The sequence below is a fragment of the Acipenser ruthenus genome, chromosome 4 (assembly GCF_902713425.1).
Source record: "Acipenser ruthenus chromosome 4, fAciRut3.2 maternal haplotype, whole genome shotgun sequence".
Lineage (NCBI taxonomy): Eukaryota > Metazoa > Chordata > Actinopteri > Acipenseriformes > Acipenseridae > Acipenser > Acipenser ruthenus.
The window spans coordinates 63,246,245-63,271,506 of record NC_081192.1 but is presented as its reverse complement, the minus strand read 5'-3'; the positions used below and the strand labels follow the sequence as shown (position 1 = coordinate 63,271,506).

The window sequence follows — 25,262 nt, the reverse complement described above, 5'->3', positions numbered from 1 at the left end:
TATGATTTCTGTAGATTTGCACACTAGTTTGCGCACAGTTGTTTACAAGAGGCGAGTGTGCTAACAGGTTGTGTCAGTGATGGGATTCCTGTCTTATTTTTGTGCTTGGCTCCATTGAAATCAACACAGGTAGTCAGGGACCAACAATATGACTGCACTGGATGCAAAATACTACTGTACATGCATATTTGATTAAATCCTCACCATTACTAAAAGTGACATAGGTGAAAACTGCTTGCAATGAGATTATAATGGCCATGGCTCCCAATTTGACCATAATACAATTACATTAGCAATTTCCCTAAGAAGAAATCCTGTGTGAGCATTATTGTGGGTTGTAAGAGGGTATCTTAGACACAGCACTGTTTTAAAACAAACATTAATATGCCCTTTCATTTTGAGTAATGTTTTTTTTTTTTTGTTTTGTTTGCTTCCTTAAATATATTTACTAATTTATGGAAAAGTGAATTAAAAAAAAAAATGAAATCTTAAGTTAGTATTAGTAATGTAATTTACCAAAATAATGACATGTAGTAATGAGTGTGCTGGCAGGGAGTTACTCAAATGTGCAATCACACTTTCTTAACTACAACTTTATTTCACAGAAAAAAACATAAATAAAATACATTTTACTATTAACATGTTACATAAAAGTGAGGCGCTGATTATATCATACAAGAACCTACCTTACTATACCAATGTCTAATGACACTGCTGAGCGCAGCTTTTCATGCCTTTGATGGCTGAAAACACTAACTGCAATCATCCATTATTTGTTTCTCACTGGCAGGCAAAACAATTTGGCCAGAGATGAAAGTCTCACACAAAATAGTGCAAACAAATCAATTTCTTAACCTGACTGACATTTACAGTCAAAGAAATATAGGGCCTAGACCAATTCACCCAATATTTACAGTAGGCCTTGTTTATCTTCAGGCTTATTAGTTCTCAGTAATTCCTTCTGTGTTGGATTTCATTAACGACATTTTTTCTAATTTGCTCCTATTAGAAGCGCATTCCACTGTTACAGTTCCGCAGATTAACCCAGGAACTCCCAGCTTCCCAATGTTGACTATAATGACTTGTGTTTTCACTGTTGCACACTAGCATAGCAACAAGCTAGTCATGTTATTTGTTCTGTTTTCTACTCAAACTATGAGGAACTTAACTGGCATAAAATACAAAAAAGTTAAAGAAACAAATAAATTATCCTCAAGGACAAAGTGGAAGTGTGCTTGACAGAAAGGTGTTTGGAAAAGGCTTCCGTATCCAATGCTGTCAATTCCACACTGCCACAATCACCCGGACTTCAAGAAATTCCCACGCACATAATTCCAATTTCATTATAAAGCTTTCATCCTGTGGAAGCAAGCAATCTGCATTAATGAGAATGCACATAAATTAGAAAGTGAATACAGCAGGGTTTATTGCAGATAACAAATTACAAATCCAGCATTATATCTGAAGAAGACATCTTACAAAGAACATTAAAATCAGATTATATTATTATTTTATTTGCACGGCTATAAACCTTCCCACTATTAAAATGATTAGAAACATTTTCCACGGCATGCATATATGCATGAGTACTGTATGGTACTCAAATGTGTAGTTTTGAAAGAATCTATATTTTAGCAAACATGAACTACACTCGGTTAAAGTAATTACCGGCCTTGCTTTATGATATTCCACTTTGGTGTTTCCTGTTAGTAATCAAGCAGCTGCTTCCTAGGGACTGCTTTGACATGATTTGCAACCAGTAACATTCTTAGGACAAATGACAGTGTATCAGACTTCCTGGAAGGAAGGCAAGCAGGAACTTACTTTTTCATAGTTGTAGCAGATACGAGACCTATAAAGTCAATGCAATTGTATGACAGGTAATAGATCTGTACCTAAGTATCTTAAGTATTGTATTAGTTACAACCACTTTAAACAAGCCACACTAGCAATACAGTTTCCCATGCAAACAGATGGTCTGAAGGTTAAATATACAGTATTTCTTAGACAGGCTAACATTTATAGCTTTCCTGGTCTTCACTGCTACGGAATGATCCAAATGTAAAAATAAATCGAGGCATGCATTATATGATGAGTGTAGGGACTATATTTACAACTAACGGACCACCAACCTAAATAAAATAAATCTAAGTCCACTAGAAGAAAGAAAAAAATTGTGCCAAGGTAGCTGATGCTCTTCCATGCAGAGGCATTGTAGTGCAGGAAAAAGCTTTTACAATAAATAATGTGACCAGTGAAGCAAAAATGTAATTCAATAAATTATTGTTATTGTTACTTTTATTATTAGTGAGGAAAGATACGGTGTGGCTACAAGCCCAAAAGGGAATGAAAAGTAACATTTATTTAAAGGTACGTCCATAGAATATAACAGTAGTGTTTGCTAAAACGGTGTTTAGTAAAATACTAATTAAACAGTGCCAATTATGTATTAAATTGTGGTAAAGCGAGTTTGTTTTTAGATATTAGGATGAATTACATGTGTTTGGTGTACCTGTACACCATTACCTCATACAAAATAAAAAATAAAATGTTTTAAATAAACTGCATGTACTAATATCAAAAGCAAAAATGACTGTATTGCAACATGTCAGGGGGGGAGGGTACCACATGATAATGGCAGTTATCTGCATTTTGTCCCTTATATTGTACAGTGCACGTCGTTTATAAGAATCACCGATATAAGAATCAACTGCACACAATGATCAAAACCACTGGGACAAAATCATTCCCATACCAACTAATGTAAAATAATCCACTTGTGAGAATCAAGCAATCTGCTTATAAGAATCATTTCAGGGCAAAGTGACTATATGTAATACGGTACTGCATCACGTGCAATGACGTGTACAGCCAATAAAGCTGTTTTGAATTTGAATTTGATCTCGCATGATTAGGCATGTATACAGTGTGGATCGTGCAATGATGCAGGGAACACTGGACAAGTTTCTAATCAAACAGTGACTGCGCCACTGCATTGTGCAAGTATATTTTCTTTGTGTTCTCTGTTAGTGAAAATCTGTTTAAATAAAATGAATACCCATTCATTGAATACATACCGAGTGCAGCACTGTTATTGTGTGATACGCATGTAGAGGGAGTGGGATTGCGGCGTGGCGCTGGGAGGAGGATGAGGAGGGGGGGGGGGGATTGCAGAGCTTTGCATCTCCGCTTAGTGAAAAACTGTGAGATTTGCATCGCAACTGAAAATAAGTAAGCCACAGATGCTTAAATACAGTGGTAGTCGTGGTCACTCAAGTCTGGTGCTGTCGGCTGCTCACAGCAATAATACAGCTATGCTAATTTAATACATCTTTGTGCGCTTTGCAAGGGGCTTTGTTATGTATGTATGTATTTATTTATTTATTTATTGCATAGAGCTAATGCTTTAGTATTTTTATAAAGTTGCTTATAAAATAACAAAACTAGAAAACACTACAATTTTATGAGTCAAATGGCAATAAATTTCAAAACATTGAATAAATGGTGTCACATAAAAAAATGACAAAGTCTCTAAGCCCCTCATACTATATGCTTATTTTTTCCTATTTAGTTAAAGAATCTTGCCAGGGCTACTTCCAGCAGACCTCAGTTGTTAATAAAGAATGGCTTGGTACGGCCTATAGTAAACAGTAGAAAGTTGCGAAAGGTTACATCACAAACGGGATCTTCACTGCTGAAGTCTCGTGAGACATAAGGTATGGCTTTTGGCCATGTTTCCATGCAAAACAAACTTAGTTTCTAGCTGCTTTTTAGCTTGAGAAGGCGATTTACTCTTTTTAGCCATACCATGTTTTGGTCTGTGTTGTCATAATTTAACAGGAGTTAATTTGCATTTGGAAAAGGAGGGTTTTAATTAACGAAACAGTATATAACTCAACTTGAAACAGAAATTTAACAGACTACGGCTGACGAAAGAGAGAAAGAGAGAGAGAGAGAGAGAGAGAGAGAGAGAGAAAGGGAGGGGGAGAGAGAAAGAAAGGGAGGGGGAGAGAGAAAGAGAGAGAGAGAGAGAGAGAGAGAGAAAGAAAGAAAGAAAGAAAGAAAGAAAGAAAGAAAGAAAGAAAGAAAGAAAGGGAGGGGGAGAGAGAGAGAGTAGAGGACCAGAGTTAATTTCTTCAAGACAACCTAGATAATTCAATATTTGTAGTTATGAAAATATATGAGCCTTTTCTATACTTGTGGTTATGAAGGAGATTTATTCACTTGTTTTAAACATTTGTAACCTTATGGAACGTTTGTTGTATTGCTAAAATGATGTTCTTTGCACCTAGTGTAATGTTACTACCAAGAAATTATCAATGCAACTGTAGCCTATTTGAATTCTGCATATGTACATTATGGGACAGCTGACCTCTAATGTAGATTTTATTTGTATTATACAACTGAAATCTTGGTATAGAAAACGGCATATTAGATATTACAGTAAAGTTTCCTTAGGTGATTGAGGATTTGCAATGCGTCCTTGGCTTTTAACAGTTGTATCTAATCCACACAAGAATGAAGAACAGACGTACACAGGCATGCAGAGCAACTAGGAATGTGATCGAGATCATTGACATGTAATTTTGTCTAAACTCATTTAATGTTATCAGTCTCCCCCCACACTTTATATACAATGTACACTTTCACCTTCACACGTTTGTATGCATATAAAATGTTCTTATAATCCTGTAAGTGTTCGGTGGCTACTTCTAATCATGTTGAGTTTATTTATCACAGAGGTGAGCAAAGAGCACCAGAGAAAATGCATGATTAGAGGAATTCACCGAACATGGAGGATTTAAAAGCCCATTTAATTGTTTCACAACCAAATTCTATTATTATTACAGTAAAGGACTGTGGAGGACTTATGGTTGTAGTACAAGCGTGTCATCAGTGCGTTACTTTGGGAGCTTCAAGAATATCGGTTCTTATAAAACAGAATCTTCGGATGTTGCATGCCGATTGGCTGCTGAGGGGTTTTAAACCGTGCATTAATATAGCTTAATGCACGGCGGAACATTTTTTGTCTAATTAGTTTGATTAATAAATTATCAATACACAACATATTAAACTTGCAACGGAGAGCCCAAGTATAGTTTTTTATTACTACTCTATTGTGCCGTATTATTTGTTTTTCTCGAACACTTTCCCTAAAAGCAGTAGTATATATTTACAGTCGCTACGTTTTTAGCCGTGTTTTAATGTTATTTTAGCCGTTTTGTCTAGTTTTCCCCGGTTACGGCCTAGTGCATTGTAAAGCCTGCAACTAAATTTCGCCCTGCATGTACTCTCGTTTTAACTAGCTTCAGGCATTTGAGGTAAGTAGCTGGACAGGGCTATAATTAATTATTTTGATCCCGGCTGGGATAAAATAGTATTCTATTATTGTATTTATTGTTGGAAATGTTGAAAAACTCCAGTTTAACCATGTCTGATGAACTGTTTTTTCTCCAAAGCAGAAGAATATACAATATTGTTTGTTTTTTAAAAAATACATAAAACACATTTTTTCTATGTATTATTGTGTCAGTTTTATAAGCGGGATAACACACTCCAGGGCTTGTGGGTTGTGTCGTGTGTTATCCCTTACATATTCCTGTTTGTATAATCAGAAAAGCCATAAATGAGCAACTGTTTATCCGGGAGACACCAGAATAAGTGTTACCTGGATTGGTTTCACAAACACCTGTCTGGAAGTGGTCTTCTTTCACCAATTGGCCAGCTACAATAGCATTATGTTAATACTTCGTATGACTGGTAATTGTCTTTCAATACAATTTCATATCACTAGTCGTATCAAATGTCAAGATTAAAACCCCTAATGTATGCATGCATGCATGTATATACACATATGCATATACACACACACACGGCAAACATGTGCTGTGGGTGATGACAATAATTTGTAGTAGTGGCTAAACTCCCCCCCCCCCCCCCCCCCCCGGTTTCCTGAGAACAGTCACAAAGAAGTGAAACAGAAGTACTTCTATAGTACTACTTAATACTTTTCACATACACATCATGTGCCTCCACGCCTCCCACCAGTGCAGATCATATGTATGAGATCTGTATGTAGAAGTCACTTTTAATGACTCATGCTGTTACCTCAAAGTTTCAATAAAATGTCAGCTTGCTGTTATTTTGCCCATGTGAAAATATAATCTCTGGGTATTTCCCATAAAAAATAAGTTAGTGGAAGCATTGTCACTGAGTGAATAGTAACAGAAGTCACCTTCAGTTAAAAAATAAAATAAAAATAGATGTTGACCGACATTGCTGAAGACAGCTCGTTCATAAGTTTGCAGAACTTTCTTTAGTGTTACTAAACGTCAACAGACTGCTTTCTCATACTGGAGAATTCAGACGTACAAGGAATATTAAATAATAACAACATGAATTATATTTTTGAATAAATGACTACAGAAAACCAAACATTTAAAAACAAAAGATTAATTTTAAACAACTGACAAAACTAAGAATGGAACTGAGGTTTCAGGCTTTACTTCTCTGAAAATTGTACATATCGGAAGGGACTCTTAAGATTAAACTCCTTTACATTACCAGTGTTGTTATAGATGGAACACGTGGCCTTTGTTTAAACATTATTAGGTCCTCCAACACACACACACACTGTACACTATTAAAACCAACTTAAACACTGATAATGATGCAGTTAGTGGGGTAGTTTACAACTTTCAATGAAAGGGATTTGAAATCAGCTGTGGTACATTGTTGGAGGTTTTGAAATGACTGTCTTCCCTTTTACTTCTCAGTATGAATAATAGTTTTAAAAAATGACTATATTACATTTACTAGATGATAAAAACATTATATTACTGTAGCTTTTATGAGGCAGCATTATAACTAAATCATAAGAAAAAGTTGAAGATCTATAAAGCTGAAAATAAGAAAAAAAAAAGTTTTACTGACAGTGAAGATAAGTTACGTTGCTAAACCTGCTTATCTCTACCTTTTTTCTGCTCTTTGCAGGGCGTTGTCTATTTTTATCTGCAGATTAATAAAACAAAACTACTTTGCAGCTTGCAAAGGCAAAATACAGTGTAAACGGTATTACAAGTATTGTGCCAGGGGTCATTGAAGTTATGTCAAGTAATGTTGTAAAACACACATATCTAGTTTTTCAGCGCATGTTGCTTTATATATTTGTATGAAGTTTCTATAACAAGAAACCTCACCAAAATGTTATTTTATTTTTCAATCCTAGCCTTCTATATATGCTTAGGGTTGCATTTGATTATAATCTTTCACTTAGTGCTTAGTGCATTATTATGAGGACCCTCTGTACGTGCCTGCACTGCTATAAGGGCTGGAGATTCCAGAATACATGATTCTAGTTTATTGATGTGTCTGGCGAGTTGCATTATGTTTATGCGTTAGCTGTTTATGTTATATGGTATGCGTGATATATCATATTACACCCCAACCCCCCTTTCGTAGTTTCCTAGATGTAGAGTTAAATACAACAATTTTCAATGGAAAGCAAACCCATGAATTGTGGTGAATAATACATCTAACAATTTACAACAATTCTGAAAAAGCACTTTTTAAAATCAGTAAAAGACAATAACAGTTGTGTAATAATCCTGTGTCTGGTTTATGGACAAGCTTTGTTTCAATGCAAACTATATACAGTAATTAGCTTTGTTTCAATGCAAACTATATACAGTAATTAAGGGTTGACCTGAAATAACAAAACAACTGTCCTGTCAAAGCATAGCCCACGATCTACAGGAATATAAAGACATTACCATTATATAAACAAAGTACAGTTTGTTAGACATTTTACAGTACAGTACCTCACTTCATGTCCAAATACCAGATACACAGTAAGAAACACACCTCTGTAATTACCCTTAGATTGTTCATACATGCATTGAATATTTTGGAAATAATGTTTCATTCAACTTGTATTATTGTATTACTCTTTTTAGGCATGTTTTAGATTCCAATCAGAAACTCTCCCACAAATCTGCATTGCCATTCCCAACATTAAATGGCACAAAATGTCTTGGGCCTGTCTCAAACTCAGACTACCATTTTTATAAAGTCCACTACTGGGGTCTAGGTTGAGACCACCAAATTGAATTTGTGAATTTGTGAACAGATTCATTTTATAAATACCACTGTCTGAAGGTTGTATATGATTTCATCTTTTTTGTACTTATTTTTTTTAATGTACTCTTGCTTGAATGTAATCTTTTCTCAATCTAAAGTTTATTTTGAGGAATATATAGCAAGACTCGCTTCACAAGCTTAGAAGAAAAAAAAATATTATAAATAAATAGGCCTAAATACTGTACTATTTGCCAACTCAAAAGATTAAAGAAATGCTCTCTTGTTATGAAATACCAGCTGCTCATCCTTTTTCAATGGCAGACTAGCCAGCCAGATGAACAATAACTATGCCAGTGTGAAAGTCCAGATTAAGGCCAATCTTGTTGGCAAGACTAAAACACATTATTTTCTGTGCACACTTAACTAGTAACTGGTTTCATTTCTTACTGTATCAATGGGCTGTCCCTGATGGATTAGATATGCAAATTGAATCATGTACATGTATTCAAATAAAAAAATAGGTTGCTTCTCCAGGTTACAATAGAGATGGTAGGTGTCTGTTTAAAAAATAAATTACTATACGGACCACAAAACTACAAAACAAAGGATGCCATATATACTTTTCACTGGTAAAAACTGGAACTTAAAGAGTAAGTAGAGGGGTTCCGAAAAATATAGCGTTACACGTCCTCACGTGTTGCTAAAGCTGTTTAAATAGCATACCTGTAATATTTCATTTCATTGTAACATCCTGACAACTTTTTACACTTAGAACTTTAAAGTAGGTTCAAAGCTCTTTTCAAAATGTCCGCTCTAGTGCACTGGGGTCTGTCCTCTAAACCACTACAGGAAGAGCGATTAAAAAAACCCCAAAACATAACAACGAGTGCTCTGGCTTTGCTGTTCCGTACAACATCATGGATCGATATTGCTTTTTTATCTGTTTGACAAAGTGGGCAATAATACACTATCAGTGCACTAGACAGGCCATTTTGAAAAGAGCTTTGAACAGACTACTTCACTCAGCCAGGACGCGAACCTGCACTGTATGACTTATCCTGCGCACAGAGACAGATACACAATGCACGGCTGAAGTGACAAGGTTGTTTATAAAAAGCATATACAGGAGAAATAACTGTCCAACAATACTGTAATTCTGTACACATCCACCCCATTCACCCCTACCTGTACAATAAGTACCCCTTTACTAGTAAAATGAAATGTAAAATGAGGGATGCTTGATTTTAAATTAACAGGAAGCCTCAAGTCACATTATTAAAAATAAAATTACAAATAAAAAGAATCCCCTAACCTTGACCAATTCATTCTTGGTGCAAAAACTGCCAACGAACCAAATAAATGTCACTCTTTATCTGCTAAATTAGCAATTAAAATGCTGAGATGGATGGCATTACATAGACTGCCTTCAGTATACCTGGTAACAGACAACAGTATTAACAAGCAGTATGGGAAAAGAACATCTTTCCTTTAGGATAGGAATACAGTGGTAGCCATGGCTAGCTATAAAAATGGCATGGTCTTCTTCATGATAACATTACTACTGAAATACAAAGTAGTTTATGAATACCAAAAGTACAAAGCTTACATTGAGTTAAAGTTATTTTATACTGTGCTGTATGACTGCGGTAGGAGCTCGAATATCCCGAAGCCTACATTATATCAAGAAGTTAAGCAATGCTTTTGCTGAAGAAATGGAGCTGTACATCTTAATTTTGGTGCATCCTTAGTATATCTTTAAAGTACCAAAAACAAATAGCATTGCTTGTATTGCCAGCATCTCATCTTTTAAGTAAAAAGAACACAACCCTTCTAGACAGTTTAAGTTTGCATCCACTGTACAAGTTATTTTATTTTAATTGCAGTATCTTGTATACTGTACTCGACAGATAAACAATTCAGCCAACCACTGCAGATTGGAACAGACATCCTGTGCTGCAGATTTTCTTTGCCCCCCTAATTACAAACAAAAGCCCTACATGTGTGTTTACCAGGCTGGGGCTACAGATCAGTACTGTAACAGATTTGCATTTTAGTGACAGAAGCTGAAAGATGTTTCCAGACGGTTGTCATGCAAAATGTACCTTTCGTCAAAAAACAGCTGTAGATATTTCATTAGAATGTTTGTTGTAACACACGCTCCAAACAAATGCTTGTTCTATTTTTGTACTGAACCCACATTTTTAAGTTGGTCTTACATTTTGATACACCATATCCCAACGTCTAAATACCACCTCCATTTAAAGAATGCAAATAGTGGAGTAGTGGTTAGGGCTCTGGACTCTTGACCGGAGGGTTGCTGGTTCAATCCCAGGTGGGGGACACTGCTGCTGTACCCTTGAGCAAGGTACTTTACCTAGATTGCTTCAGTAAAAACCCAACTGTATAAATGGGGAATTGTATGTAAAAAAAATAATGTGATATATGTATAATGTGAAATAATGTGATATCTTGTAACAGTTGTAAGTCGCCCTGGATAAGGGCGTCTGCTAAGAAATAAAAAAATAATAAGTCCCTCCCGGGAATTCTATACTAAAGACATTTGCGTGAATCAGTAATATTGCAGTACTTTGGTTTTCAAAGGGTGCGATTGTAATTTTTAAATCATTGGTGGTATACAGACAAGACACTTTTTAAGATCAACTGAACTGTATTCGTGTGTGCGCTTCTGTGTGTGTGGGATAACTCCATCCTGCAACTGAGAATTGCAACATGCTTTGTCCTTTTTTTTTGTATGTTTACAGTAACTGTCTCATTCCAAGACAGACTGTAAACCAGTATACCTCTTAAGATGAAATACTTGAATACATACATAAATATAGTCTTTTAGTTGAACTCACATACCGCCTATTTTTAAATACAGGCATGGTATCAGTGAGAGGATAGGTTAGGAGATACAGTATATACCATAATGAACTACACTTACTATGTGTTGGTCCTTTAGGGTTAAAAAGCTAGCCAAAATATCTCAAAAGGACTCCTTTTTGTGAAAGCAGTGTAGCGGATGGTTGTCATTACTACAGTCTACTCCTGCAGAACCATAACTTAGAGACTCTAAGTTCAGCCTTGTGCAGAATGCATTATGTCGTTGTTGAGAGGGTGATTTTACATTGTTACGACTTAAGGTACTTTTAGAAGGGAGGGGAGGAGAGTGCAGGTGCACACAATTCTTTGGGGGAGGGGGGTGTACTGTATGAGATTTTTATGAAGAATTCTGAATTAGAGAAAAACAACGAACACACTTTCACGGGAAAACACTGTTTCTGTGACTGACTGACACCCCTGCAAACTGCACAGTACACGAGTCAAGGCTTTTTTTTACGTGTAGTAGAAGGAAAAGGCTTAAGGCCTTTACACACCAGATGCAATGAGACAAGCGAATGTGTGGTACGACACACCGCACCATGACAAAAACAATAAAACATGTATTTTTGATACAAGCCGTTCACACTACCTGCGATATGACGGGCGACACTGAAGCAACGCGAAAAAAGGATTGGTGTCTGTTTTTGCGATTTCGTCTCACGGTAGCTAAGGAACTGACCAATGAGGAACAGTTTCCCTTGTACGTCTTCAGTAATCAAAATACCTGTTGCTGTACAATAAATGTCACAATAATTATAAAAGACATGGCAATGGGGGAGAACATCTGGCAGTCCATTTACAGGGAACTGGTATGTATGATTTGTTTAAAAAGCTAAATTTGTATTAGCGGTATAACAGGACTAACATACGTGGTTTTTTTCCCCAGCTGATGATACAATCAGAGGAGAGTCGCCTATCACATGGCATGTGCCTATCGCCACTGGTGTGAAAGGTAGTGTCTCAGCGAACGTACCATTTTAAAGTTACTAACAGCAGCATACCATATTTGGATGGTCATTATAACAGGCTGTACAAACTGTGATAGTAGCCTGATCTGCAATAAATGCTGGACAATGAGCTACTGTAGCTGCCAACCCAAGCGTAATACTGTATTTATGTGGTTTTCTCATAAAAGAAACATACAAGACATACAATCCATTATGTGGCGCAACCATCCTCCCAAAATATAATCTTTAGAAAAAAAGTTTATAAAAAAGAGTTACTTAACTTGCTATCATAACCCTGCTGCTCTGACTAATTCAATTGACTGCAGTCCAGTGTGTCATTTTAATAACTCCAATGTGTTTCAGTCATTTGCTAAAGATTTAAATTAACTGTCAGCCAATAGAATCAACCATGTTACCTATTTGCATTTCTGTTGCTTGGGTAATGTGTTTATATTTCAGTACATTCTGCATGTCTTACTAAATGGGTAGCACTGTTATAACAATGTTATAACTTTCAATTTCTGAAGGTTAGTTTAACTTTTTAAATTGCAGGAGTTAGGCCCAAGATTCTTCTTTGTGAATTTGACAGTCAATAAAAGTTTAAAAGATACAATTAGTGTAGTGTAATAGAAGCCTAGGCTATTATTAGAACATATTCTAGTATTGGAAATGGACACACTATTTATCTTATGCTTATCAGAGTAGAATGCTGAAAGAGCAATGTACAAAGATCAATTCAAATATATCAAGTAAATGAAAACAGCATAACTTGAAAGGCAAATATGCGACTTGACAGCAGGTTCTCATTTACAAACCACAAGACTTAATTTCAGATCTTAAAAGGTTTCCATGCTTAAGTCACTATTCATCTATCTCTTGAAGAGTAAACATTGCCCTTTGGTGTGTGCAAGACGCAGTGAAAGAGATAAATAGGGAGCGTTTAGAAAAGAGATTTATGTAAGCCAGTGGTAAAAATGTGAGAACTCAGCTGTGGTGTGCGTGTCTTATGCATTCCTAGTAATTATGTGGTCAAAAAGAAATCTCCAGACATGTTGGGAACAGATTATTGGGCATGTTTATGAAGCTTACAAGCTCAGTTTGCTTTACTTGTTGTGAATACTTGTTCTTGTCAAGAAATTCTGCTGAGGTAAAACTTTATAAAGTCATGTAAAGAAATGCCTTGGATAGGGCCTTTAGCAGTGTAATGACTGTTTTTGGAGGAATTGTTACATCAATTAGGAATGGCTGGCCCGTTCTAAAAGCCCTTCCTAGTTGACATAATAATTCCACCAAAAATGAATTACACTGCTAAAGGCCCCATCCATCTGAATATGTTCAGTTAAGTTTCTGAGAGATAATATCCCCGTACTTAGTCCTGTGGGATTTCTAGTTCAATGTACCAAAAGCACATTAAATAATGAACTCATACATAAACACTGAGGCATCTGCTAAATAGGAACCACACAAAATGAAACATCTGTATACTGCAGATGGGTGGGATGTGAACTGCGAGAGAGGGTAAATAAAAAACCAAACATTATAGCAATCGAGTGTACTTGCATTTGAAATGAGTACGATGAAAGTGTTTCATGGAAACAACGCTTTTGTTTTTGAAAGGTCATGTCTTAACTATTCACAGGAATTTGCAATAACAGGACGTGATAACATTTTGCATGTCACTGGAGTCCATTGAGCAATGCTGTGCCCAAACAAAACATTACCCACCAGTAGGAGCTATTTATATTTGCACAAACCCAGAGCCCATCAAACCAGCTACACTTGACATTCTGGTTTTCATTGTGGGAAAGGTGACTTCAGTTTGTCTGGGTGGACTTGTGAAGCCGTCACATTTCAAGAAATATAAACAGTACTCACACTCTGTGTCTGACAGACACACAAAAGTACCTTTTTTCTTCTTTTTTGTACGTTCCAGGCTTTACAGATGGCAGTACAAACAGGAAATAGCTACTTTGTCATTGATGTTGTTAAATGTCTGCATGTCTTTATTTGAATACAAGCCTGTGACAGAGAAAGAATGAATCTCCCTCCTGACCTGTGAGGGCACTGTCTAAGGGGAACAGTGTGCCCCGGACTGGATAATCTGACAATTCATTCCAGGGAAAGGTGGAAGTCGGCCATCTAGAAAGGGGGTGGAGCTGCTGAACTGCTGAAGTGCTAACCGTGAGTGTTTAGTGTTTGTGTTTGTGTTTGTCGTTCTAATTGTACTCGTTTGTTCTTGTTAGACGGCTAACACGAACCGGGAACTGTCGCCTAAGGCCAGCACTCTACTACAGTTCACTAATGAATTGTATTTCACCACTTGCACGTATAGCACTCACTCTGGACTTGTGATCATGTTTGTGTTCTGTGTATGTGTTTATACTGTGTTTATTATTTCAGGACTGAACACCATGGTTTCACTGTGCAGTTCACATTGCTGTGTATTGCCATGGATTATTATTAACGGTCACCAAACGACCCGGATTATAAAACAAATAAAAAATGTTTTGGATCGTGAACTTTGTTGTCTGTCATCTGTTTAAGCACTGCATCACATCTACACCTGCGCACTGCAAACCACTTTGCCACAAAGCCATAACATGGTTCTTGTCAATGAGCACTACCCTCCCACATTGAGACAAGTATTGCTTTTTCTGTTTGTGACTCAATTTTATACATTTGTTTAAATTATTTTTAATTGCTGAGGTTCTTGAAAGTATTTTCTTAAAGAAAAGTTAGAAGGCTGTTGATATTTACAATGTAATTCAGTTTCCATAGACACAACAGTCTCAGAAAAGTGACACTGAAGAATAGGAATACAAAACACTATTTGTTTCAAAAAGGAAAACTAATAATTTAAATTAAATAACTTTGTTTGGAACTCTATTTGTCCTTTACCCCCATCAACTCTTCACACATCCATAACATTTCCACCTGTCACAAATGTATAAATTACCAGGTATAAAACTTAACTCAACATTCCATTTGGGTCACTGGCAATTACCTAATATATAAATGTCGTGTGCGCTGATATGCAAAGCAAACTAATTCTTCAGAATACTTCCTTTTCCCTTTTCAGTTCCATGTAAGACAAAGTTCAAGCTACAGTAACAGACTATTTAGCCGGTGAATCCGTCACTGGCTCTTACCCACTGAGAAAAAAGGTGATAATCAGTCTGGTACAGTAGCTCTATGGATTATTAATGAGAAGCATTTCACCTTGTGTCCAGCGGTGACAAAAATAAATTTCAATCTGCTTTCAATGGCTTTTGACCAGTTCCAACTAGACAGATAGTTTATATAACAAAACCAGTAGAACAGCTTGAGGTGTGCCCAACCCAACTACCTGTATCAGATGTTTGCAGTGCAAAATCTTCCTCTTTACAGACAATTTAATACCTAGCAGCTATCAGTTCAAAATACCTGAGCAGGGACTCTGAGAAGATTTTAACTTGGCTTAAATATTGCACACGTATCAAGGAACCTGAAAAAGGTTTTTTATTTATTCATGCATTTAACCACCAATAGTTCAGATTACTTTGTATTTCTAATCACAGCTGGCATTATTGGCACATTCCTCTAGTTTATCTTGAGAAGTGCCAGGTTTGAATGGACAAGAAGGTGGTACTTATTTATTAATATACTGTACTATATGTATAATGTTTAACTACTAAAATATGTAGGCATGCTAGTATATGTTATTGTACAGGTCAACACATAAGAGGCAATCTTTTTATTTCCTAATATTATCAGCAATCAAGGCCGGTCTGGATTTGTCCCTGTATGATAAGGAGACCATATGGCTCTGTGTTCAGCGGGACAGTTTGGGATAGTTCAGGCTTTTCAACTAGCAACCCAATGCATTCTGGTAAGCGCAGTCTTGCTTCTCAAAGGCAAGAATGGTACCTGAGACAGGTAAAATGTACCAGAATGCATTGGGTTGTGAGTTGAAAAGCTTGAACTATCTCAAACTGTCCCGCTGAACACGGAGCCATACGGTCACCTTACTGTATGAGGGAGTGCTAAAGGAAAAAAAGTGTTACCCATGCGTAATACAGTAAATGTTACTCAAAACAAACCTAGTTGATGCAAATGAAAGTATCTAGTTATGCAAAACTAAACAAACAATGTTCATAGGTTGCTGTATGTCTACTGCCTTGAAAGACAGCATGATGGTTTTCAGCAAAATGTCTGTTCACCATTATACAGCATTACACCATTTTCTAAACTGTGTTCATTATTTCCTGCCTTAACAATTTTTCAAAACTTTATTAAAACAGAAGCCATGGAGTTCTAATTTTCAGTAGATCATCATGTTATTACTTTGGTGTTCAGTCTAGCCTTCCCTAAAGCAAAAACATAAATTAATACGTACCGCTATTCAAAATCTGTATGACAGTACGTGTTTTGTATCCTGTAACCAATACACCCAAATCCTTAAATATATAATGGGTGGGTGCCAATAAGGCCTGCATTATGCCCCACAAAATAATGGTAAATAATTAAGTCCATGACATGAACAAAAAAAACAAGTGCAGTTTGAGGTTACATTTCCATTCTTTGTTATTATACACATTGGACCAAACATAAACTGCTGACATACATGACTATTGTATAGCTTTGAATAAAGGGGCGCCCTAAGAGATACATACTGAATCACAATTTATACACTTGGTTCATGTCAAGAGAATATTCAGACTTTTTCATCAATATTTTAAGGGCAAAATCCAGACCTTGTTGACTTCTATCTTTTCCTGTTCTAATTAAAACTGCTACACAAAAAAAAACAAAAAAAAACATGTGACTGCCAGCCCATTTTAATTCTGAGACACTATTCAATATTCCTAATGGTACAGTAGCCGTGAAGGTGATTCAATTCAAATCTCCCATTACTCAGAGAAGTATAATACTTTAATCCTAAGGAGGCAGTTTCCTATTACAACATAATGTGGCATGCTTTTCCAGGAGTGTCTGTAATTGCTGTCCTGAACATTTTCTAAAGGAAAGTAAAGGTGAATTGTACAATAAAGACACAACACATATTAAAGTACTTACTATAACAGCTACTGTATCACCACAAGTGTAGTACTACTCATTTTTTTTCTGGAGTGGCAATTGACTTACAATGAATCGCTTATGCTGTATAATCCAAGCTGTCTACTGTGGCTATCTGTGTGACTGTTAGCTGCTAACCTGTAACTGAAGCATGCAAAGAAATAACTGCCTCCTACTAAACACACAGACATGCCTGTGAAGCAACACTTACAGTGTATGAATACATGCATGGCCCCACCATGCTACATTGCCTTTCATATGAAGATGATTGCTGTAAACTTTTATTTTGAGATGCTACATCTTGAGTTATAAGTGTGGCTTGCTGCTTCAAATTCAGTGTATTTCAACTACAGGACTGAAAGACACAAAGTACAGTTTTACAAATGTCCTGCTTAAGATCACTCACTCTGCTTCAGTGGCTGAGTGGTGACCACAGGAGGTCTTGTCTCACAATCCTCTCTATTTATTCTATATATCGCTCTATATTAAAAGGACTGTGTAAATAAACACATTGCCATACAGAATTAAGTTGCCAATCATTAAAAATATTTCAGTTGCCTCAGGCATATTGTCTTCCACATCTTCAGTTTATAACTAACAATTTATTTTCAGCTAATGGTGCAATCGATGCATTTAATATCTTGTTTGTTACAGAACTGTGCAAATCAGTTTAACCTCACGATGCACATAAACTAAACAAAAGATGACAGCAGTTGTCTGATTTATAATAAGATGTTTAGGTGTCTCTGACAGTCACCTGAAGCTAAAAAGGATCAAAGACAGGTTTACTTGCTCTCTCTTCCAATAGAGATGCGTGGTGCATTACGTGTCACTTCATTAAACTGGGCATCGGAAAATGACTTTAAATACCCTCTATTGTGGGAGATAACTGTATAGCTTTATTTTAAAAAGCCAGCAACTAAATACAGAAAAAAGAGTGTGTGTGTGTGTGTGTGTGTGTGTGTGTGTGTGAAAGAGGAAGAATTAACTAGTGTGGTTGCATTTAAATGGGAATGCAAACATCATTTAAGTTAATAGTGATTTTTGTGATAACTAATGCAATCCTCATCAAAGCCTAGCAGGCTGTTTACAAATAGGGGGCCAAACAGAGGCTTGGAGGCCGCTCAGGCCTGTTGGGAATGCCAAGCACTGCTGAGAGATGGTAGTACAGGTTGTGGTGCTGATGTATCACTGGTCATTCTGGTTTGAGACTAAAGCTTGTTGAAGAACTGAAAGTCAGGTAATGTCTCTTGACTGCTGTGTATACTCTGAAAATGAATTGAATTGCTGTAACTGTGTATCTGTGTTTTATAAATCAGTAGGCATCTAGTAAAATAAACATGCCCCAATTCCTAACTCTTACTTGTAAACCACTTACCAGGTATTTTTAGCAGGGAATATAAGTATTCTTTAAGTAGGCTATACCTAAAGATGTAAGGTCCTTTGTTTTTAAAAATGGATTTGACTTACTAATCCCACATTACAGTATTCATTGGTTAGCTGTATGTTTTCTAATCAGTAGAACAAAAGCACGTTTTCATTTGTTCACATTTTTGTTTTCCTGAGCTTCATGTAAAGAGATTCAAGACTTCATGCTTCTGCAGGTTGCAGCAAAATCATGCGACTTATACTACAGCAGGCAGCACAAACTACCCCTGGGGAGAATCTAAAGAAAATGGACAGTCATAACTAAGAAGTAAACTACAAAACAATGTAGTACATGCTTAGCCAGTAATCATACAGGATTATTTATGAATGTGAACAAGATTGTGCAGTTTTAAGTTATTAGTAATATTTTTTAGGGTGCACAATATGGTGTGTGTAGCACTGCATACTTGAAATGAAACCAAAGCATGATCAGTAATGTTCGAGGTCAGGTAACGTAAAGTCTTGTCTTGGACAGGTATTCATTAAAAACAACAGGTGAATGAAACAGGATCATAGATTTGCATATGATAATCTCTTACCCAGCGTTTTGACTGCAATTTGTCTGGTCAGGGGGGGCGGGAGGTTTATGCAGACCAAATCCACATCCTGGTGCAGTAAGACATCGTCTATTCTGTTAGTGTAAAAGGGCACATTCATTTCCTTAGCCAATTCCTCTGCTTCTTCCTGGGTCCGTCCCCAAAGCGCCTTCACCGAGAAGCCCTCGTTCTTCAAAAGGGGGATGATCACCCTGGCAGTCAAGCTGGTGCCAAACACCCCAACCCCGGGCAGCATGGCTTCACACTCTCCCCGATCACTGATTTCTACTCCCAAGTCTTCACAGTTATCATATTAATAAAGCGTAGTGGTATACCGCGGCAGCAGACTAGCATCAGGTCAGCCATCCACCTGCACAAATTGACCCGAGACCCCGCATTTTCGAAACCGATCAATGCCAATTCCACTTTGCAATCGTCGCCGTCGTCTGCTTTTAAAACATCCTCTTAGCCGTATTAAGTTGTAGCTGCAGCATGTTTAATCGTCCATGTCTGGCTCCTAATGTGTATTCATCTTGATGATGAAGGAGATGTCACCTAATATTATTCCTGCAACGCCCTATTTAATAATAATAATTAAAACAAAAAAATAAAAACTCCGTTACTGTTCAGTAATTGACGAATGGTACATACTATATTTTATATCATTTTCTTTCACTGGCCTAAGCAGTAAGTGGTTAGTGATTGTTATATGCTTCTTGTTTGATGTTGCAACCCAGTCCTATACTGTTTGCTGAATACGTCAGGCTTTGTGAGCCTGCTGTTCCCGCCCCTATTTTAACCCTTTCGTCTCCGGTAATTATTTTAAATTGTGTCAAAGTTTAGCTCAAACGCCGTAAGCCTATAACTTTAAAAAAAAAAGTAAATACATGTTGAATAAATGGCCAATATGCGGTCACAGAAAATATTGCAGTAGTTTCAACACAATAGATTTGATGTAATACTGCAAATTAACCGTTTAACCCGTTTATACAGCGTGGTTGCACTTCATTACATTACACGCACAGCAGTGACGGTAAGCATTGCCCCGGCTTAGTTTCAAATAGTCAATCGAACATTTTAACTAGCAGATTGTACAAATTAATTAAATTAAATCCCCAATGGAATACCTTTCATTGACAACACATATATTCTGAACAGTAAGCTTACACGATTAATTTGATTTTCTTCTATCATACTGTATAAACAATACATGAGGCGCTGAGAATCACCTAGGCACTACTGTAAACTATAATTATTTATATAGGCTACACCTACACACACACAAAAAAAACACAAAACCAACTGTGTTATGCTCAGAAAATCAGTTTGTGTTTTATCCAACATATATTGTGTTGTTTAAAAATTGACAAGGCAGTCATGTCTGACATTTGCCCTGCAGCCAACTTAAACAAAATCTATAATATTATAACAAGCTTGCAAAAGAAGACATGTAGAAGTAGGTAGTAGGCCAGTTTTGAAAACAGCAGGTTATTTTATTTTGTATAAAAGGTTAAACAGCAGGAAGTGCCATCCCCGCACCGGGAGGTACTGCTTCTGGTGGATGCCCGTAGCCTGGAGCTGGCCGCCGGCGAAGCAGTGTGTGCCTGGCATATTCTGGACCGGGGGCGTCAAGCCAACAGGATTAGTGAACAGCTGTGGCGATGGCGAGCTGGACGGAGAGGATCCAGTCTCTCCACCAGCTCAGTACTCTGGGGGTGCAGCGGCATGATGTGTGTCTTACAGATCTCTAGTCGGCAACACATCTCAGCGAAGACCCAGGATTCCAGCAGGATTCCGTTCTTGCCGCTGCCTCCACTCCACCGTGGTGACTATGGACAGCTTGCTGCAGGTCACAGAAGTCGCTTGGCTCACCCTCGCTGGCTGGTGGCACTCCTGGTACTCCCCTCCCTGCCTCTCTGCGGTAGTCAGCTCCTGCTCCCGGATCTGTGTAGGGACGGAGCCACTGGAGTGCAGCATTGTCGGTGCAGATGGTGAGGGCAACCCGCAGAGGTAGTGGTGGAAGGGGCGTACCACGTCACACAGTACTGTCACTCTGGTTTGCTCAGGGTCTGGCTGTGATAGATTACAACTCGCTGTCTGTCTGATAACAACTGCGACAGGACTGCTTCAATCCCGTTGCTGGTGTCAGTGTCAAGCAGGAACAGGCGATCTGGGTCAGGGGGCAGCAGCATAGACTCCTGCAGCATAGGCTCCTGGGTCAGCGCCTCTCGCAGGTTGTCAAAGGTGATCTGGCAAGCCTCTGTCCAGATGAACAGCTCTTCTTTCCACAGCAACTGGTGCAGGGGAACTGTGATGATGGTTAAGTGAGTGACAAAGTGGTGGTGATATGGGGTGAGACCCAGGAACCCTCGTAACTGGTGTTGATCATGCCAATCCCACACAGTGCTGATCTTCCCTGGCTCGATATGGATGCCCTCACCACCCACTCTGTGGTCCAGTAAGGGGACTTCTCGCTGCACGAAATGGCACTTTTTTGGATGGCTTCAAGCCAGCCGCCTCCAGCCATTGCATCACCTCGTGCAGGGAGTGGAGCACATCCTTGACAGTCAGGCATACATCGCCCTTCTTTTGCAGTGGGACCCTGTTCTGTACTTTCTCCATCAGATGTTCGAATGTGGCAGCCATCAGATGTTCAAATGTGGCAGGAGCATTGCAGAGACCAAAGGGCAAAACTTTAAACTACCACAGCCCTCGACCAGTGGACCATTTGGCCAGGCTATAGTGGTGAGCTCCACCTGCTAGTAGCCACATTTCAGGTCCAGCAAGCTGTACCAAGACGAACCAGCAACCTAGTCCAGGGACTTACCAATGCAGGGCAGGTGGTATGAGTCCTTGCGGGTAACCTCATTCAGCTGCTGGTAGTCAACACAGAACCGCCACTGTCCATCCTTTTCCCACGCATGGCAAGGACAGCGCAGTTCCTAAGGCTGCTTACACCAACCACTTAAATGAAGCTAGCTGGCTGGTCATTAAGTAGTTTGTTCTATTGCCGTGTTCAATACAATGTTGTTCAACCTCTGTGAAAGACAGACTGGATCAGTGAGTATACCCAGAGGACACTGATGTTTTTTTTGGGGTTTTTTTTTCATGGATCTGATTTTGGATATTACATTTTGTTTTGTATTTCGCAGGAAATCTTGGTAAAACATTTATATTTCAGTTTCTTCATTGGTTTTAAGTATGTTACAAAATCTATCACTCTCAATATTGTATGCTGAATAATGTTAATACCAATCACAACTGAATAAGTTGTGTTCGAGATATATGGACACATTTAAAATGTGACTTAGTTACAACCACTTATGCAAGGGATACTAAGTGTTGATTTTATCAGGAGTTAATCAATAAACTGGAAAAAAAACTATGAAAAGTATTGATACTTGAAATATAGTACACAGTATTACATTGATAACAAATATGTTCATTGTTTTTTGTTTTTTTTAATACACAGTCTACTGTAAAGGTACAATTATATAGGAGGCTGTGTGGTCCAGTGGTTAAAGAAAAGATCTTGTAACCAGGAGGTCCCCGGTTCAAATCCCACCTCAGCCACTGACTCATTGTGTGACCCTAAACAAATCACTTCACCTCCTTATACTCAGCCTTTCGGGTGAGATGTAGCTGTAAGTGACTCTGTAGCTGATGCATAGTTCACACACCCTAGTCTCTGTAAGTTGCCTTGGATAAAGGCGTCTGCTAAATAAATAAATAAAACATTAATCATACACATTGCAATATTCTGTATGCTCTTTTATGCTACCATACTTTATATGTTGGAGCATTTCAATACAGCAACATACTTATATGTAAACCTCATGCTTTCACAGATAAAAGTGAGTTATTTTAACCAGTGTGATAAGAACCACATTGATAGTATCAGGAGATTGCTCAATGTGGTGATAATATGAAACATGACATTAACAGGAGTGATATTAAGCAGGTTTGACTGTATATAGCTGGAAGTAAAGGCTTGTCAGAAAAGTATTATGGGACACTATCTACATACAATCTGACATTCATACCATATTTGTCCAGCTGCTAAAAACATGCATTCCTCAATTTAAACCAATCCAAAACCGGTTAAATTTCAGAAATATGTTTGAGTCACCTATTGTTCAGTAAGGGTGTTGAAATCCATTACAGGATGGAAGGATGTTTTTAAAAGTCTGTTTCTTAAATAAGAGTATGCTCAGACAGAGTCAGGCTTATCACAGCCCCTTCCTTTTATGACTAACTTGGCTTCCATTTTACCCCTCTCAGATGAACCACTTTCTCTAAAAACAATACCTACCACAGAATGCTTCATGTAATTAGTTTTGGAAGAAACAGAGGGTCTTATTCACAAAGCATTAATGTTCCATTAAATACACAGGCCTGCAATGCACTTACTGGCTAACTAAAGCTTTAAAAACAAGGTCATTGAAGGTCACAGATTTATTGCCTCCCTTTCTTTAAATGGTTTTGTGACGGGGGACTGCCCCGTCTTTATGAACGTGGTTGGGACTGGCAGGGAGGGGGTTAAATTCCTCCCTGCCAGGAAAACATGTGAGAATGTGGCTGGAGCCCTAATTGAATAATCAGCAATTATTGATTAATTGGGCTCCAGCCACAGGGGATAAAAGCCAGGGGAGAGGCCCTGGCTAAAGGGAGAGTTCTAGAAGGAGTAGAGTGTTTTTGTGGTTTTGTGTGTGCTGTGTTGTTAGTGTTGCAAACCAGTGAAGGCAACGCCCAGCCTGGAAGCTTTATTTGTAAGTTTTGTGTCTATTTTGTGTTTTGAAACATTTTTGTTTGGCCCTCATGTCTGTTTATTTGGTGTATTTTGTTTAAATAAAAACTTTATTTTTGAACTTTCAAACTGTCTCTGAGCCTCACCCTCTGCCAATCCTGCCACAGGTTTATTTATGGTTAGGACTGAGGTCAGACTAATATGTGGTTGATATCTTACACCACAAGTCACCAGTGTTTATAATAAGTGGGCTGTTTTGACAGAGAGTCGATAACCAAACAATGGCCACTTTGAAAAGAGAAATACTTGTTAACAATTCCATATTACCCATACTGTACAACACCTACTGAATAAGGGGCTTTGAAGATAGAATTTATATGACCAGATATCAAGTATGACTCTGACTTCAGTTTTGACAAGTTTGACTCTGCTGTCAGTTGCAAGTTATAAAACTTACCTAGATTATACCATGATAAGGCATGGCAAAAACCAAACAATTCATGTTCAAGAAAAGTATAAATCATAATAAATACATGGCACAGTATTAAGCATTATAAACCGCAAACTTGTTGTGTAAATTTAAGTTGTATACAATGCTTAACTGCTGTATTTGGCTCAAATAATGGGCACTATTCAGACTATTCTAAGGAAAGATTTGTTAAGGGTTGTTTTTTTAAGATAATTTTGATTATTTAAAACTAGTTTGAAGTTCATGAAACTGTTTTAGACAGGGTTTATTCACATTTTTATGAGCATTGTTTAACTTGAGAGTCCTTAAAAAAAGGCATTCCTTACAGTTTTATGAATAGGTCCCAATGGATTCAAAGTATGCCCTCCTACATTATTTAAAATGTTTCAGTACAGTTTTGTTTATTCCAAGTCTGGAATACAATCAACAATGTCACACTAATACTGTATATTTAACATTGGTTTTTGATATTATAAAGCAGACTATCAAAACACAGTTTCAATTGTTTTGTAGTTCTGGTAGCAAAATTCTCGCTCTAGCTTTTAGCTGGCTGTCAACTCAGTGAACAGGTCAATCAGTTTTTAGGAACAGACCTAAAACAATATGGCAGTTATATAAATAGATGTGCTCAACAAAGGCAATGTTTTTTTATTTTTTATTTTATATACTTGACTCATGTGTTTCTGGTGCCTAGTGATATCACAAAGCAGCATTTCCTTTTTACTCAACAATGGCTAAAAGCTAAACGCTCAATTTTGAAAAATAAGGATATATGAAAGCATCAGGGTACATGTCACATAAAACTGGGAAATGCTACAAACACCATTACAAGCACTTATCTTATAAATGTTGGAATACAAGGAACGGTTGCTTCACGTCAAATATTGTTAAATGTTCTGTGTAATAAATGGATCAGGCATTTTAAAGAAAAGGTGGCAACAGGCAGCCTGCACTGATTTTTACTGTACTTTTAGCTGTTCAGTTCATTTCGACTCAAGACTTTTTTTTTTTGTAGAACCAGAAAGCTAATCATTCAAAATGCCACTCTGTGCTCCATATAAAGTGTGAGTGTTGTGTGAATAGCATACTACTTCCTACAGTACTGATGGCCTATACAA

The 25,262-nt window shown here is 37.5% G+C and overlaps 1 protein-coding gene across 1 annotated transcript in view; it reads right to left on the bottom strand.

The window, feature by feature from the left end:
• Positions 1-19,713, bottom strand: part of LOC117399857 (glucose-fructose oxidoreductase domain-containing protein 1) — a 66,079-nt gene extending 46,366 nt beyond the window's left edge. The window contains exon 1 of the mRNA XM_033999270.3: positions 18,932-19,713. Within this exon, the coding sequence (XP_033855161.1) occupies positions 18,932-19,184 (253 nt within the window). The 5' untranslated portion in view covers positions 19,185-19,713. The remainder of the gene's footprint in view (positions 1-18,931) is intronic.
• Positions 19,714-25,262: the final 5,549 nt, after the last annotated feature.